We start from the raw sequence: 16,643 nt of genomic DNA, 5'->3' as shown, positions 1-16,643 counted from the left end.
GACCTACAAGTGACTGCTGGGTAAACACGTTAATGAGGCCTGAGAAGCAATTTACCTCGAACTGCAATGTGGAAAAAAGTTGTTTCGGGCTCCAGTATAACTTGGGCACAGTTTGACACCCTGTGTGTCTGTCTTAGTTAGAGGCTGCTTCTTGCTCACCTTTGAATGACTTTCAAGTCCCTGTGCACACCACTGTCATTCTGCCTCTCCCTCACAAGTCCTTTTCTGGCCACAGTCATTTCGCCGCTCTTATACACCTGAGAGGAAAGAAGAGAGAGCGAGCCAGTGCTACAGAAGAAGCACAATCTAGGGAGTACTGTCAAAAGAACACTTTGCACAACACTAAGGCTTTTGTTTTCTGGCCTTTGAGTCAGAGCTGTGTGACTGCTGTGGGAATACACTGAATTTCCTTTTGAAAAACTGAGGGACGAAAAGTGTCAAGTACAAGCAGAGCACAGACACCAGAAGAGCACGGGGAAGATGAAATGTGATAGGATACTCTGTTCCCACATTGATTATCTTGTAGTCCAAGCGAAGTAGAGCATGCACTTGACTCAGCTTATAAAATATTCCTTTTCTTTATTTTTTCATTAGTTGCAGGTATGGCACAAAAATGGGCGACAAATTCAAAGAAATACAGTAAAAAAAAAAAGAAAGAAAAAGAAGAAGAAGAAGAAGAAGCCTGATCATACGGTATATAAATATAAAGCACAGAACAGAGAAGAGTGGCAGGTCATCATTACAGGGAGTCAGCACAGAACAAGATAAATAACATTACCGACACACTGCGTGCTCTCCCCCAGCTTCACTTTCTCAGAATATCCACAGGTCTTTACAGGAGGGTGAGGTGGTCGGGTGAGGGTGAAGGTGAGGGTGGATCATCTTCATTTTTATGATGCTGCAAACCGCCAGCTGCACTGATGGTAATTAAGTAGACATGGACAATGGGAGCTAAAGTCTCCTGGCCTGGCCTGTGGTGGCGTATCACAGCAGGTGAATGAAGAAAAAGGGCAGAAGGAGGGGGAAGGGGACGGGGGAGAGAATGCCATGGAGAAGTAGTCAGATTCAGTCCAACAGCAGAGAGAGTGGAGAGCAGGAGGTGGCAGTTCTCCCTGTGGTAAAGTTGTCAGACTGAGCAGCCAGGGTATCAAATTGTGACATACTGCTTCTTACCTGACAGAGTAAAATGAGATCTCTGAAATGTGTCTGCCTTTCCCAGTTATTTAGTGAGACCCCCCGTCAGCCTCCTGCCGACAAGTCACTCACTATACTGCCTAGTCATGTGGGAGGGGAAAAATAGGCTGCAAGAGAAAAATACTAAGGATGAATGAAAAAAAAAATTAAAAAAATTTTAAATTCCAGGGTTAATGTGACAGTTTGATTCATTTATGCCTAACCTTTTAAAACAGGTGGAATACAACTGCAGAGCTTTCTCCAACCTGGGGCCTCAGCTTTGCCTGGTGTGTATGCTAACAGCTGCAGCTACCAGCTGGAATTATAACACATTAGTAGAAAAGGTGGATTATTTTTGTGACAAATGGCACCGAGTGACAGAGCCCTTTTAGGTTGAAAACCAAAGATGAGAATGTTTCAGAGAACTGTTAGGACTGTTCATTTCAGTAGGAAATGAGTGAGTGCAGAAAATAAAAGAAGAAGGAGAGAAATGTACAGTTATTTCCAAACTCCTAATCACTGAAAAGACTGTTTGCTACATCACGGGAGGTAACTGCCTGTGTTTAAACGCACAAACCATAAAAGACCTTCACATTCTTGCAGGAATATTTTTGACAGCTAAATATTACAATGATTGAACTTGCTGATTTTAAGGCAAGCAGCTGTTTAGAGTACCTTTTTTTCTAATACTGGCCTAGGATCATTTTAATTAAATTAAACATCTGAGATGCAGCTTACAGCAATGAAATCTGGTCTGTAGCCAATAAACTAAATCTCACACCAACTCCAGGTTAACGGCACATCATGTACTGTACACTGGGTAAACCCGCCACAATAATAAATCCATGCAGCAATGCAGAAACAATATGTGAAAATGCACCATGTGCATACATTTGTTTTCTTTACCATTCTAGTACTTACACTATATTTATATGTATAGTATGCAAGTTCCTCTTCAGTTTAAATCATATTAATATATGTACTATTAAAAGAGTATTTTTCAAATGCATCATAGACTCAGGAAGCAAAAAACAAACAAACAAACAAACAAACATTATTTAGTCTGCCTTGATCCTGGATCCCTCCTTGCAGAAATGTAATAGTTATTGCATCTCTGGTGCAATAAAACTGACTGTTGTTTATGTTCACACGCTTAAGAAGAAAACAATTCTATTTTCTAAGTATTACTCAGAGCCCTAAAATGTATGGCAATTATATTGCTTTAACTCTTCATGACTCTGCAGTATTAGGACGCACTCTGTTGGCTTCAGTTGCATCACATCGAAAGCTGTCAACGCGTTGCTCACCTCATGTATACGTACTTTATGGATGGGTATAAACATGACGCAAGCCAATACAACACCATCTCAATATAGAGCCCCTAGAAATGACTGGAGGATTAAAACAACAACTGTCAGACATGACGTCAACGCTGTGTTTCGTTCGGGCAGACGAACCTTATGGGAGGTGCAACAGAAAGAGTGAGTCTGTTTTTGTTTGTTTTTTTTTGATTAAAGACGGCACTGCACACCAGAGTGAGTGGATGCTGTTATTGAGTCACAAAACCAATGACTGTGGGCTGATGCTGACCTATTAACCTATGACCTGAACACCCTAACCCTAACCATCCATCCACTGTATCATCTACAACTTATTCATACGCAGGACCATGGGGGCTGGAGCCGATCCCAGGGCGGGGTTCTACCAGGATCAGTACTCTCTTATACTAGTTTGCTAGTTGTTACTCTCATAATGAGTTTGTCTTTTTTGAGTTTGTTGAAAAAGTTAACTTCTAAATGTGTTTGTGTTTGATTAAAAACCATTTTTGTACTCGTGCATGGTTAATGGTAATGTTTTGCTAAATTACTCCAACAACAATAAGTTGTTAGACTTGGAAACTTCTCAAACCTTTTCGAAAAGCACATAACGGTTTTTGCAGAGATGTACCCAGCATCATAGCCTTCTATGGTCGAACATAAAACTGTTTAAAGAGAGTTTACAACATTTCAGGAGGATTTGAATATAAAGTAAATGACAAAATACTGTAGTGATTTACTTTGTACTTTAGAAAGAATATAGCTTAGAGTTGGTTTGTACGCTTTAAACTCAGGCAGTTATAATAAAGCAACAATTTGATACTTGTTTAGGAAAAAGAAATCTTGCAAGAAGAATAGTTGAGGACGATTCTTTTTAGGTCTGAAATTTGCCTTTGGAAGAAAAACCAAAAAAACATTATTTTCATGAACGAATGTCAGTATTTTCTTGTCATTCTTTATGCTCATATGTTACAAATTTCCACAATGGATGTTTAGGGAAAAAAAGCACGAGTCATACTGTTGTACTGTACGCTAACTGTCACAGTTAAGACCACTTTGGCTCTTTGTTATGATTTCCTGTACAACTGAAGGATACAGCAACATGATTGATGCCCATAATGTCGGGGAAGTCAATTCTCACCAAGACTCCACTTACGTTCAACCCAATCCTGCTGTTACTGATAACAAACAATGGAGAAATGTCTGAATGATACTGAACATAAAGACGCCCTGAAATGTCTATCGCTCTGCTCTGTCTATCGCTTTGCTCCACATATTTATCCTCTTGTACACGTGACGGCTTCTTCTCACACCTATTGTACACAACATATGCATACACATGTACACGGCCCACTCACACAAACCCAGGCTTCTGCTGAAGAGGCTGCGTACAGTATGCTGAACAACAGCAACACCAGGAGATAAGCCGACACTGACGACTGGCTTCGATGTGTGTCTTTGTCTGTTTCAGTATGATTCAACAGGATTCTAACATGTAACTGAAATGAACACGGTGGATTTGTTTTGGAGCGAAGATAAGCCTGAATTTGTAGGAGTAGGTCAGACATGTGGAAAAGTATAAAATGAGCTTCATATTGAACTGTACGGTGTGTTGTGCTTCCTGTACGTCCACGAAAAAACATTAATCATAAACCTTTGTATAGAGCTTCTTTAACATTTACAAGCTATACATTGACCAAATTGTTTTACGTCGTATGCTTCCGTCAGCTTTGATACTTCAGCGATGCAAAGGGAGACAACAAGAAGAGAAAGGAATCAAAGTCTTCTCCAACAGAAAAGATAAGAAACAAGACACAAGTCCTCAAAACATCTGTCATAACCAACAATGTACGGAATCTTCTTATTTTCTCTTTTTTACAATACATTTTTAAAAACCCCGCTGGTTAAGATTATGGTCTCAGGTAGATTTTTCCACAGTCAATCTTCACAGTTTGTGTAAAAGCAGAGAAACATTCTCGCTAGAATAATAAAATATCATGACTATTATTGTGGTCATTATTATCTTTTATTCTGGAATTGTTCCTTATAAATGGTAGAGCACGGAGGGTGAGGCGAGTCACCCGAATGAAGAGCCTGCAGTCCAAAAATTGCTACTCTCCTCCCTGTACATCACAACGTTTGATTCAGCAGTCCTTCCTTTTTCTTTTTCATTTTCCTAAAAAAATGAACATCCAAGTTTGGGAATCGAGTCAAACGAAGCATCTTAATCCTCCTGCATGATCTTTAGCAACAAACGCTCCGGAGCCACACCGTCACTGTTGCCACTGTTCGTAAATCCACACCGTTTCCAAACCTGTGCTTGGGGTCAGCTGCCCTCTCACTGATGTACACAAAGGCATAGGCTTAGGTGCATGCACACACACAGGCACCCACCCACACACACTCTCACACACTCACACAATTACAATACCTTATTCGTACACACTCACACTTACACTCAAACGCACACACACACAGGCAACTGTTCCACCAGGAGGCAACTCCACGAGTTGTACAATCCCGATACTCCCTCTGAGCAGGCATGTCCTCCCATCAGCACTTGTGGGGCAAAAGAAACGTAGAAAATAGCCCATCAGAGGAAACATGAAGAAAGATGTGTTCGATGTCGATTAACGCCCAGGCTCACGATTAGGTTTATATTCTGAAGGCACTTCTTTTCATGGCAGAAAGTAAAGTGGCTTCGGTTCCACAGGTGGACCGCTGACCGGATGTTTGAGTCAGGCCTTACTGATCTCAACCTTCTCTTCCCTCTGCCTGTTTTTCCTCTCCCTCCATTCTACTTTTCTTTGCCCTTGTTCCCAAAACTTTCATTCATTCCAGCTCTTCACTTTGAACTCCTTTTCTGCCCTCCAGTCCAGCTGTCTACACCTGAACTGATTCTTGTTCTGCCGCCATACTGTCGTTTGGCCACTTGGACTCGTGAGCACAGTGTTAAGAGATACATTGGCAGCTACAGAGGGAGTAAGCAGACAGAACTAAAAGTTGCCAGGGTCAATGATTTTTACAGTAAAGCACCAAGCAGAGAAAAATAGGAACACCAAGTGTGACGAGGGCTGCAGTGAAAACCGTGTATCGGGGATTTGCATCTGGTGCAAGAAAATTGGGATCAAAACACACAGAGAAAGGTCTGACTCAGATTGAGTTTAAAAGCAGGGAAAAAAGTCGGCTGTGTCTGTGTTTTACCACCTCCCAAATGAATTTTCTTAACTTCATAAATGAGTTCTTGTGCTTTACAAACTTCTACTCCGTCGGTGCTTGTAAACTCTTTCACTGAAGTCCAGTTTACTCACTGCCCCGCTGTCTTTGTGCTCGTGAAGACGTCCCAAGTCCTGCACCACGGAGTTTTTTTTCTGTAAAAGAGGTCTCTTTAAAAAATTAGCACATCTTCTTTATTACTTTAAGTGTCATACTTTTTTTTATCACAATTGTTTTCTCTTTATTTATTCCGATCCCTCCGTGGTCTGTCAGAGGACTCTGCTGCTTTCAGGATGCATGAATCTTTGGTGATTGGATGCCGAGGATAGCTCACAGACGGTGTGGTCTGAATATTCGCCTCTGTGATGATGAGAGAAGGGTCACCTTTGACCTTCTAGAAGAGTCATCACCAAGGTGATGCATAGCAGCCATATATGGAAGGCAGTTGATGATGCCTTAGACCCGGGATCTGTGGCGGATAAAAATAAAAAATTCAATTCTATATTAATACTAGAATTCAATATAATAGAAATACATCATCCACACACAAACAGAGAGTGGAGTGTGTGTGCAGCTTTGGTAAGTATGTAATGTTTTACTGTGGCCAGACTTAAGTGTGGTCCCTTAGAAACTGAGGCAACGTCCTACATAGTCTGAGACACCATAATACTCTGTTAATGTAATCACATCCTTCCCCTCTAGAGCACCATGTTTCATTAGTAAAATACTGTATGATTCCACCTGGTTGAAAAATAAATATTGTATTTATGTATCTATCTTCAAGAAACTGGAAACTGCTCTTTGTGTTCAGCAAACCTTTATCAAAAACATATTAGTATATATATTTTTGGATTTGATAAAAAGTTCATATGAGTAAATTTATTTTTAGCCTTTTTTATTGTAGGTAGATCACTTTAGCCTGGTCATTTGAACAACAGCTCTCAAGCCAAAACTACAGTATCATACAGAACAGCTCTCAAGCCAAAACTACAGTATGTCATTTTTTATAGTCAAGACTCATGTCTCATCAGAACTGTCTAAATGTCCTTCTCATCATGGTAAGGCCATCAAAATTCAATTGTAGAATTCCTAACATTACGGTCTGTCTCTACCAGTCAGAGGACATTTTCATAACTCAAAAATAATAAATGCTGTGGTGTTGAATCGCAGCCAGTCCTAATGGAAAATACCTGAAGTAATAACCTTGCAGTAATATAAATAATTCATTATTCATATTGGGTTCATTGACAATGACTCTCTTTAAAAGGCCTTCTTATTCTCAACTAATTACAAGGCAAATGAAAGACTAAGTCACCTGGAGTGAGTTACACTGCAAAAAAAAGTTGAAAAAGGATCCAGAAATAATGTTTTCCAGTCAGAGGTGATGGGAAATAAATCACTCAATAATGTTTGTCTGCCAAACATTATTGGGAGATTTCTGTCCTGTTTTCTCTTTTTCCTTTTGTTCACTCTAAAAGTGCAATTACACTGCTCCGCTCTGCCAGCATGACTATCATTCATGTGATGTGTTTACATTGTTGCTATGACGACCACTCTTTTTTTCCCCCAAAACAGAGATTAGAATCCTGTAAAAGTTGGCCATGTACAGAAAGGCTAAATGAGAGGGAAGGGTGGAAAGATCAGGTGAGAAACGTGGCACGAGTGGTCCTACTCACTGGGTGGTGGATCTCGACATTCCCCTTCCTCGAGTGTGACATCATCAACAGCGATGTCTCCTTCGATGCCTGGTCCCCTGACACCTTCCAGTACCACCTACAGAAACAAAAAAATGTTTTGGGTACAGCCCGCATGGATCAGGAAATAAAAATGATCTCTCCTGCAAGAGAAAAGTAAGCACTGAGGGTTTAACTAATTACCCATAATAAAAAGTAACAGCTGGTGTCAAGTGTTTGTTTCAGTTTTTAATAAAATGAAATTCAAAAATAAAATACTTGAGGAGAAACAGTTAGATGCCAAACATGCGAGTGGCTGAGAACAAATAAAAGGAGTGCAGCTGAAGCTACAAGTACTTCACTGCAGCAGTAAAAAGGATGGAAAATATTGCACTCCTATATTTGACACTTATAAAGATTAGACGTTCCGATGTCTAAGCCAGAGAGATATTGCTTTTTTTTTTTTTTTTTTTACAGCAAACACTGCGTATAGATGCCATCTATTTCTTCATATAGGAACTTTTGATTGCAGTCCCTAAAGAAACTCATTCTGTGCTTCATATATCAGCAGATACTGTAAACTCCTGCATATACTCTCTACTGCTTAATTCTGTTCAGGGTCACTGCGGCCAATCCACTGGGCTACGGTGGGGGTCTGCACAATGGACATTCAGGGACAAACAGCTACTCAAACCTGTGGTGAATTTATAGTGTCCAGTAATCTGGGGCATCAAGGGTGTGTGTGCGTGAAGGAAAGGAACGCCCAAAACACACTTATTAATGCATGTAGAATGTAATATATATGTAAATAAGGAAATACATATATGTCGATATATTGCTTTCTGATAAAAGACCAGACCAGTACTGAAAAAGCTAGCTGACCTCTTTGTTCTTGGTCTTACCTGAAAAGATGATGTTGGATGAATGCTGACCTTGGCCTGTTTCCATCGGTCACCTTGGTTCCCAGTTAGAGACCACACCGGTCCATCAGAGGTCGTTTGACCTTTTTGTTTCAGAAACGCATTTAGTGTTCCTGAAATAAAAAAATAAATAAATGAAAAAAAAAAAAACCTGAATCTAACATTTACAGTAAAGAAAAGCTTCATAAAACAACAACAACAATAATAATCATAATCATTGACACCTAAGATCTGCTAACCAAAGTAGGTCTTGGTAACATTTTTTGACTCTGTTTCGGTGGAGATTTCTGCAGCGACACTGATGTGTAGATTCTATAGCGTTAGCAGTTTGGCCTCCAGCCAGTTCTCAATGTACGGTAACACCTTTGAAATGTTGACTTACAGCTTACTCCTCGGCTGCCTCCATATAATATGTGATGCTCTGGAAAGGTTCCAAGGTGGGTGTGTGTGTGTGGGGGGGTGGGGGGGATGGGGGGGGTGAAATGTTGCTTCTAAGCACTATGTTAACATTGCAGTGCAGTGCAATGACTTTGGTCATGTAGGTTCATCAGCAGACATATTGATGGGAGGCTTTTTTCTCAGCTGTCTGCATGTAAATGTATTGTTCCTTATCTTGTACATCATGTTCATTTTATAATGACCCACAATTGGTCGAAACTCTGACTCTATTTTAAACTCTCCTGCAATGACACATCGCGGCTCTGATAAAGTAACATTGCTTCAGATGAAGCACAGTGGGACCTGAGCTCTAAAGTCCAGAGATTTCTGTTGCGAGAGAAACAAAACTTGACACAGGCGAAGACAGTAACCTTGGTTTCTGATAGGCTCCTTAAACACATCTTTGAAAGGCACCGTGCCACAAGTCACCTTTCCATCAGCACAGTGCACACTCTCCTCAACAATGGCCCAGCCTCCGGTGAGCGATGAGCTCCTGCACAGAACATGACCTGCGGTTTCATGGAGCGATCAAGTGTTGAGGATTCAGGTGGAACTGGCTGGTTATGTCGGGACGTGGGTGGTTCCGTCACTTTCATCACATTCTTATCATGGCGTACAATTTCATTTGTAGTACATTTTTGAAATGAAGTGGAATCAAAAAATGATTTGAGTGCACGTCTATTAAAAATCAACGAGTGGCTCCTGGAAAATTCAATTATGTAGCAGGACTGGACTGAGGAGCAGCGGTGCTCTCGTTTCTAATGAAAGGAAGGCTTTATTGCTTCTTAGAAGGTCGGACTTAAAACAGACTTGGTTGGCGCGCTCTGCTGGAGACGTAATCCTATAAACAAATGCGACACGGCCTCTGAAGGCAAACTTTGATGTGTGCTCCAGTAATTAAGTGTGACCTTGTCTCAGGTATTCCCCCCGCTACGTCAAACACCCAGGAGTCCGACTGAGGCTGAGCCACTGTGTGGAAGGCAAAACTCCTTATCGACAGATTCTGGCCTTTAGCGCTGCTCTGCCATAACTTGGCTGTGACTTCAACAGCAGAATCCCATAGAGCATCACACTTTTAGAATTTAAGAAAAGGCCCTCGTTTATTATGCCTGAATATGAAATAGTATTTAAATACTTAAAGCAATTAAAAAGAAACTCCTATGATGAATAAAACAGGAAGAAGAAAAAAAACAAAAACGCACAATTTGGATACAGAACATCACAAACCAGCACTGCTCAGCTCAGGGGTAAATATCCGTCTTGGCTGGATTGACAGAATACTAAATGGAGCAGAGCTTTAGAGGATCTGAGCTGGGTTTCAAGCCCTTGACTTTTAGCCTATTCATCATAACACTCCACAGTCTGGGCCGGGGCTTCACCACGGAGGGGGAGGGCAGCGGAGAGAGGGTCTGGCTGGCGATCAATTTGAACAAATTGGAAATGTCATGGCCTACTCAACCTCAGCAGGGAGCCGGAGGAGCTCTCATCTCCCCGCTGCGTTGTCCTCCAACACCTACACAGATACATTTTCTCCATCACTCCAGATGTTTAGATCCTCTCCCCCACCTGGTGAAATCCACTCATGACGCTCTCTGCTAAGGGCGACTGAAAAGTACTTCAATAAAGTTCTGCTTTAGATTTTAAACTACTGAACACAGTAAACATTCATTTCAATATAATAGACACAAATCTTAAAAGATTTTCAAATTTTTGAAGAGAGATAGGGAGACAAACAGAGAGAGAGAGAGAGAGAGAGAGAAGCTCGGTGGCCACTGAGTGAACAGCAGGTCCAGCAGAAGTTTAGAGTGGAGCAGGTGGAGGGCTGAGGCAGAGCTGATACACTCCAAAGTCTCACCAGAAAACCGGGCTAAATGAAGCCAAATGCTCATCGTAAAACATTTCATCAAGGGAGATGAGTAGAGTTTACCAGGCTGCTGCGACTCCACTGCCGTACAGTTCAACGTTACCGTTTAATGAGCTTTAAACCACAGGCACGCGTCGTCACATAGTCCATTTACAATGTCTGCTTTTATATTTGAATTCTGTGTGCGTTTTATTGTCCAGCTTAAGTCATTATTTATTTTCCTTTTACCCTGGTGCCACTGTGACTGGGTTTTGTAACTGAGGAAACAGTGAGAAAACAATGATCCTGTCAATAAAGTGACTGCTTTACTGTTCAGTTCTTCTTTTCCTTGTTCTGACTCACTGCTTTAGAGCAAATGAGTTTTACAGAGACTTCCTCTTGTGGTTTTTGCACTGAACCACAATAAAGTAGTTCTTAAATAGTTCATCTATTAGAACAAAGTAAAAAAAGATATCCAGAGAAAATGGATGGTAACGATGCTCCTAAATTTCTCTCCTACATATATATTCTTTTTTTTTTTTTTTTTTTTTTTTACAAAATCAACTGCTGCCTCTGACTTATCTAAAAGTACATTCTCCCACATACAGTAGTGGACTCCCTGTGTGGCCAGTAATCTGTGTTTGTGCCTTTTGGGTGTGTGAGATGAACCCAAATAATGGCTAAATGGGATTGGACTGTGGTAACTAACAGGAAATCCAGAAGACAATACAACAGTGCCTAATGATTCAGAGCCTGCAGATACATCGACAGTTGATGAGCAGCAGTGAAGACGTGAGTGCGAGAGCTGCACTGGTCTACCAGGAGCCTGAGTGCATTAAACTGAGCAGATTTTCTAATATCTGCAGATGAATTCCTCCATTAGACTGGAAGCAAAACCAATCAGCATGATTTTTTTCCTGTCCCTCTCCTATTCACACACATTTTCATCCATCTTGAAACATATTCATCCACTTTGCTTTCATCCACGAATGCAGCGGAGGATACATTCAGCTCTCAATTGGTGCTCAGTTGAAACAACTCAGATCTGCAGGAGACCACGATAAATAAAAACAGAGGTATGCTATTTTTTATTTTTGCTCAAATGAAGAAACTTCAGGGTACAATCTTTCACAATATTATGTGTTTTTGGATCTGAAATGGTTGCTACATTTCTAAAAAAAACCAAAAACATTTTAAAGCATGCATTTAACAAAACGGCCCATCCTTTCCAAGCCCTTTCATCGATCCAGAAATAGCTATTTTCAAAAGAATTGTTGGAGCGTATGAATTCACTTACTTTCAGCCCAGCAAATCAGCTACAGTGTGGAATCTTAATTTGTTTTTTGGCACTGTGAGTTTTTAATCACGCTACTGTTCCTAAAACAGGATTAAAGGCTTTATTCCACACAGATCAAGAAATAATAAAGGGAAATGTCAACACGTTGTGTACAGTACAGGGATTCATCATTGAACACTTTGCTATCATGTAGTTACTGGAGCAAAATAAATAAAATGTCCCTATTTTGTTGAACTTAAGGTTATCAAACTGATATAAATTAAGGGGAAATTTAGATTTGATCAGAAAGCAATTTATAGCTTTTTTATTGTAGAGTTAGTTTACTTTCAGGGAAAAATGATGAAAATTTTAATTAATTTTTTTCAGGAACAAATAAAAAAGGGAGTGTAATCTCAAGACTGTCACAAGTGTCAGTTGTACTATTTGCATGTGTCAATCATAGGTTCAGATCAACTCTCTCGGTTCACTTTGTGACCTCATACAGCAGAGTATTTCAATAAAAAGCAGATTTTTATTTTGTTTTTCTGTGTTTAGTTAATGACTACTGACTACAGAAGTCTTCAGAGCCTTAAAGCCTTATGGACCTGCTCAGCAGCAGAGCAGTCACTAATAAAAGGCGATCACCACGCTCACGTTGTGCCTCACTCTCTTCTAGCTCTTCTTAACAAACAAGAATAAAATCCAGTCATTGTTCACAGAATGAACTGCCTGTAATGACTTGTTTAGACCAGGCATCAGTTAACTACTGTACATCCCTCTGCAGACTCCAAACAGCCAAAGATCACGATCATTTGCACCAGTTTGTGCTTGATTTTTTTCTGTGCATTTCACAACATTTCTGCATTAAATTTAACAATGTGTCAATTTACATAGACATTATCTGGATAAAATATAATAAATGTTCCTTGTAAAAATTAGTGCCATTGATTTTTTTTTTTTTTTTTAATTGTCCCTGGGCTGGCTGCTTTTAACACGCGCCCACCAAAAAAAAAAAAAAAAACCCAATGGGTCACGGACACTGTGGGACCTGAATTTCCAGAATCTCATTTGTGCGTTTTTATTGACAGGGACTGTGAAGTTCCAGCAGACAAAGACAGCGGGGCTTTTCTAGTTGCTTTAAATTTGTCATAGTTTTTACCTAATTGACTGTTTAGATGCACACATATTGAAATGCACTTCCTTTATTTAGGAAAGAATTGCCAAGACGACATCAGCTTTATTTAAATTCTCTTAAATATGTATTAGCTGCTTGACTAAGCAAATGCAGAACAACAGAGGCAGATTCTAGAAATAATGAGAGCAATTTTTCATCTATTCATCTACTACACCACACTAATTAGGGGAAATCTATTTCACCACACATCACAGACATTCATCAAAGGATCATTGAGGTGTGTTCCTCACCTATGTGTTTTCCATACATGTGGTAGAAGAATCCAAAGCAGTAGGCAGGTGGGTTGGTGATGCCGTAAGGGTTTTTTGGTGCAACGTTGAAAAATGGACTGATGAGCCGAGCCTGGTCTCCTTCCTTCCGCGGCCGCGATGTCTCAATGTACATGTAGAAACCTGGAAACACAGAGTACAGTCAGGGATACTGAACACAACCCAGATGATGCTGTAAAAAAGAATTAATGCAAACCCATGTCAAGACTGAGCTTCATAGTTTCACAGACGGGGAATGAAATTAACCAACATTACAGTTTAGCCAAGCCGTTTTCTGTTCCAGTCCGACTCTGATCCAGTCTTGCATGAAGTGAGGACAAATATATCACAGTTCAGAGAAAATATATTTTGGTTCCGAGGGTTTTAAGGGTCAGAAATTAAAATTGTGAAAAAAATTGACTAAAAATGTATCACAGGGGCTCTACCATGAAAAAAGAAAAGTTCAATGAAATTAAAGTAGAATTCCCAATCCACAGGTTAGGATTGGGAACTGCTAATGTCTCTAAAGAGAAGGCCACAGTGCAGAGAAGGGATAGTAAACACAGTACTGTAGATGAAGTTTTAATTAGAGTAGATTTTTTCGCCCACTTTTCTGATGACAATCGTTAGAACAATGCAGTGCTCTTGAGATCGTCCAAAGTCTTCCAAGACTGATTCAGACTTATTTGATTTGGTCCGACTCTTTGTTTACACAAAGTGCTCATCAATATTGGTGTCACAAGGACGCAGCTGTATTAAGGAATGATTTGAACTTGTGGCTCCAGCAAATTACTAAATTAAACAATGACTCATGCAAGGAATTAATCAGCTGACCTTCACTCGGTCCCGGATGTGTCTTGTTTGGAGACTTCAGATCTAAACTCTTTCACTGCACTGGTTTTACATAACTGAACAATAGTTTCCTACGAAAAAAAAGTGTTTCCGTGGAAAAACATGGCAATAAATTCTCTATTATAAACAGCGAAGTAAGTTTAAAATCATCCTTATGAAAGAGATAAAGGCTAATTTAACTTAGCGGGATGCTAATTCATTATAAAAAACAGTTCAGGCCAATTATAATTATCAATAAAAAGGGGCTTGGGTTGATATGATTACTGACAGAGAAGCTTCCACTGGGAGCTCAGCTCAGGCAGGAACGCTGTTAGCGCTGTGCAGAGGTCTGGTGAATGTATCATAAATATAATTATTGCATTAAACAGTGGGGAAGTAAATGTGGTAATGTTTCCTCCTTAAATTATTGTGGGCTGAATTTATAACACAAACAACAGTGTATTATTGAATAAATGTTGCAACTGTGTAACAATTTTGTGACTTTGACCTAAATTAAAACAAACTTGAAAATACAGGGGTTTATTTGGATGATAAATATTATACTAATACTACTACTAATAATAATCTCAAATTTCTAGAATCTCTTAATTGTTACTGTACAATGAATTTCAATATATATATATGTGTGTGTGTGTTCAAGTTTTTACATGTACATGATAAAAACTGAACACAGCTGTTCAAGATAAATTGGCGTTAGATAATGAATGACCTCCTTTAAAACAAGCAGCCAAGCACTTAGCAGCACAGCAGCTAAATGAATGCTCACCCTGCTTCGAACCGCTGCGATCGCCGCTCGGCCCTGTGTTTGGTGTGTACTTGGTGTCACGGGTCGCGGCGCTGTGCCGAGTCCAATCAAAATCATCGTTCTTGTCCTGGGTGAACATACAGATGGGCTCCTCTTCGAAGCTGCAGTGGAACTCTCCTGTTCAGTAACAGTGCACAAATGGGATTTTAAGTTCACGACCACAGCCTAACCTTTCCTGTCATGGCTGGCCCCATATTCACTCCCCCTTCTCCTCTGTTGCTCTGAACGCCCCCTTGAGAATCAGTTATTTTTTAACTACTGTACAGTAGTATGCAGAGAGGAAGGGACGTGCTGTCATTGCACACGCCTCGTGAAAAAAGGAGTAATTGTTACTTCAGTGTGAGGTTATGATGGGTCACATGCAGGGGGATGTCTGAAAGTGAACATACTAATGAATGGTGTGAAGCAGCACACTTTGGGAGCCAACCCTCTCACTTTAATGAAGGGGTTGAGGGAGGATCAACAGTGTCAGAAAGCTGCATTTAGAACAGGAACAACAAAGAAAAACTCCTGACCAGAGGACGTGATGCTGCTGTGCTTTGTCCTCAAAACACTGAATTCAGATTCAAGATTTGGGCGTGTTTTATGATAAATATTTATTGATTTATTCAAATGGAGCTGGGATCAGTTTGGAGGAGTGACCTTGAGAGGAGTATCGTTCTCTCAGGTAACGGAGGTAACGGAGACAGAGGTGAAGTGTGGGTGGATGGACCGAGGGATGGAAGAAGGCAGTGAATGAGAGAAAAAGGAGTTGGTGGAGAGGTAAAGAGGAGTGAGGGGCCAGGTTACAAACACTTGACTCGTCTCTGCACAGGGAAGCAGATTTAAATAGAGGTCTAGCTCCTGGTGCTGATGTCCCATCTACTGTGAGTTAAGTTAAATGTTTTCACATCCTGTGCCCGGGGGAGATGGGAGCAAAGGGAAGGAAAGGTAAGTAAAAGGAGACTTGAATAAAAAGCTTGTATTTTAAATGGTTTCCTCTGGGGCTTTGAATAAAAATGATGATGATAAGTATCTATTTAAGATGTAGGTCGTGTTTGGAGGAACCAAAGTATCCACAGTACAAAGCTTCACACCTGATAAGGTGTACATTTGTTTCTGGCAAAAATGTGTTATTGAAATTTAAGTAATTAAATGTGTGATTAATGGGAGGAAAAGACACAGCATGCACATTTACCCACACAGGCACAGTGACTGGCAGGCAGAGAATCAACAGTTTAAGACCTCTGCGGCATGAACTGCTGCTGTGAGTCTTCCTGTTCTTCTCACACACAAAAACTAACAGAAATATTAAATACTACTTACTGAGATGAGGGTTGATGGGAGCTGTGAAAGAGAAAGAGCAGAGACGGCCGTTAGTACAGAAAAGTCAAGCTGCAGCACGATAAAAGAGGATTTTTTTTAAAGATCTGCAGCTGTCTTAATTAAATGTATACACATTTTTCCCACATGGTTCGGTGTTTTCTAATTGTTCATTTAGCAGGACAGTGCTGCAGAAAACACAGGAAGGTCAAGGGTAGCAACAAGTCAGTTAGCCCTCGCTTCACTTTTTGCAGAGTAAATACCATTTAACCTGCCAAGAAGATTCATGGGCATTTTCATGATCGATTGCCGACCGGCTGAATAGATGCAATACGTCAGCCTAACCACAAAACTATGTTGCTCTGTGATTTATGAAACCTTGTTGT

General features: G+C 40.3%; 1 protein-coding gene across 2 annotated transcripts in view; it reads right to left on the bottom strand.

Moving 5' to 3' along the window:
- Positions 1–266: 266 nt before the first annotated feature.
- Positions 267–16,643, bottom strand: part of LOC103380993 (MAM domain-containing glycosylphosphatidylinositol anchor protein 2) — a 126,402-nt gene continuing 110,025 nt past the window's right edge. The window contains exons 13-19 of one of the 2 annotated variants that reach the window (XR_003050095.1): positions 16,261–16,281; positions 14,917–15,072; positions 13,281–13,442; positions 8,281–8,411; positions 7,382–7,478; positions 1,398–6,174; positions 267–1,301 (exon numbers count right to left, since the gene is read on the bottom strand). Coding sequence is in view for 1 of the 2 variants with exons in the window: in XM_008313149.3 (XP_008311371.1) it covers positions 6,086–6,174; positions 7,382–7,478; positions 8,281–8,411; positions 13,281–13,442; positions 14,917–15,072; positions 16,261–16,281 (656 nt within the window). In the remaining variant the exon portion in view is untranslated. Of the gene's footprint in view, positions 6,175–7,381; positions 7,479–8,280; positions 8,412–13,280; positions 13,443–14,916; positions 15,073–16,260; positions 16,282–16,643 lie in introns of both variants that reach the window. The other variant, XM_008313149.3, reaches the window with a different exon arrangement.

The sequence above is a fragment of the Cynoglossus semilaevis genome, chromosome 7 (assembly GCF_000523025.1).
Source record: "Cynoglossus semilaevis isolate Cse_v1.0 chromosome 7, Cse_v1.0, whole genome shotgun sequence".
Lineage (NCBI taxonomy): Eukaryota > Metazoa > Chordata > Actinopteri > Pleuronectiformes > Cynoglossidae > Cynoglossus > Cynoglossus semilaevis.
The sequence above is the reverse complement of the archived record's forward strand: the minus strand, read 5'-3'. Positions and strand labels throughout refer to the sequence as shown.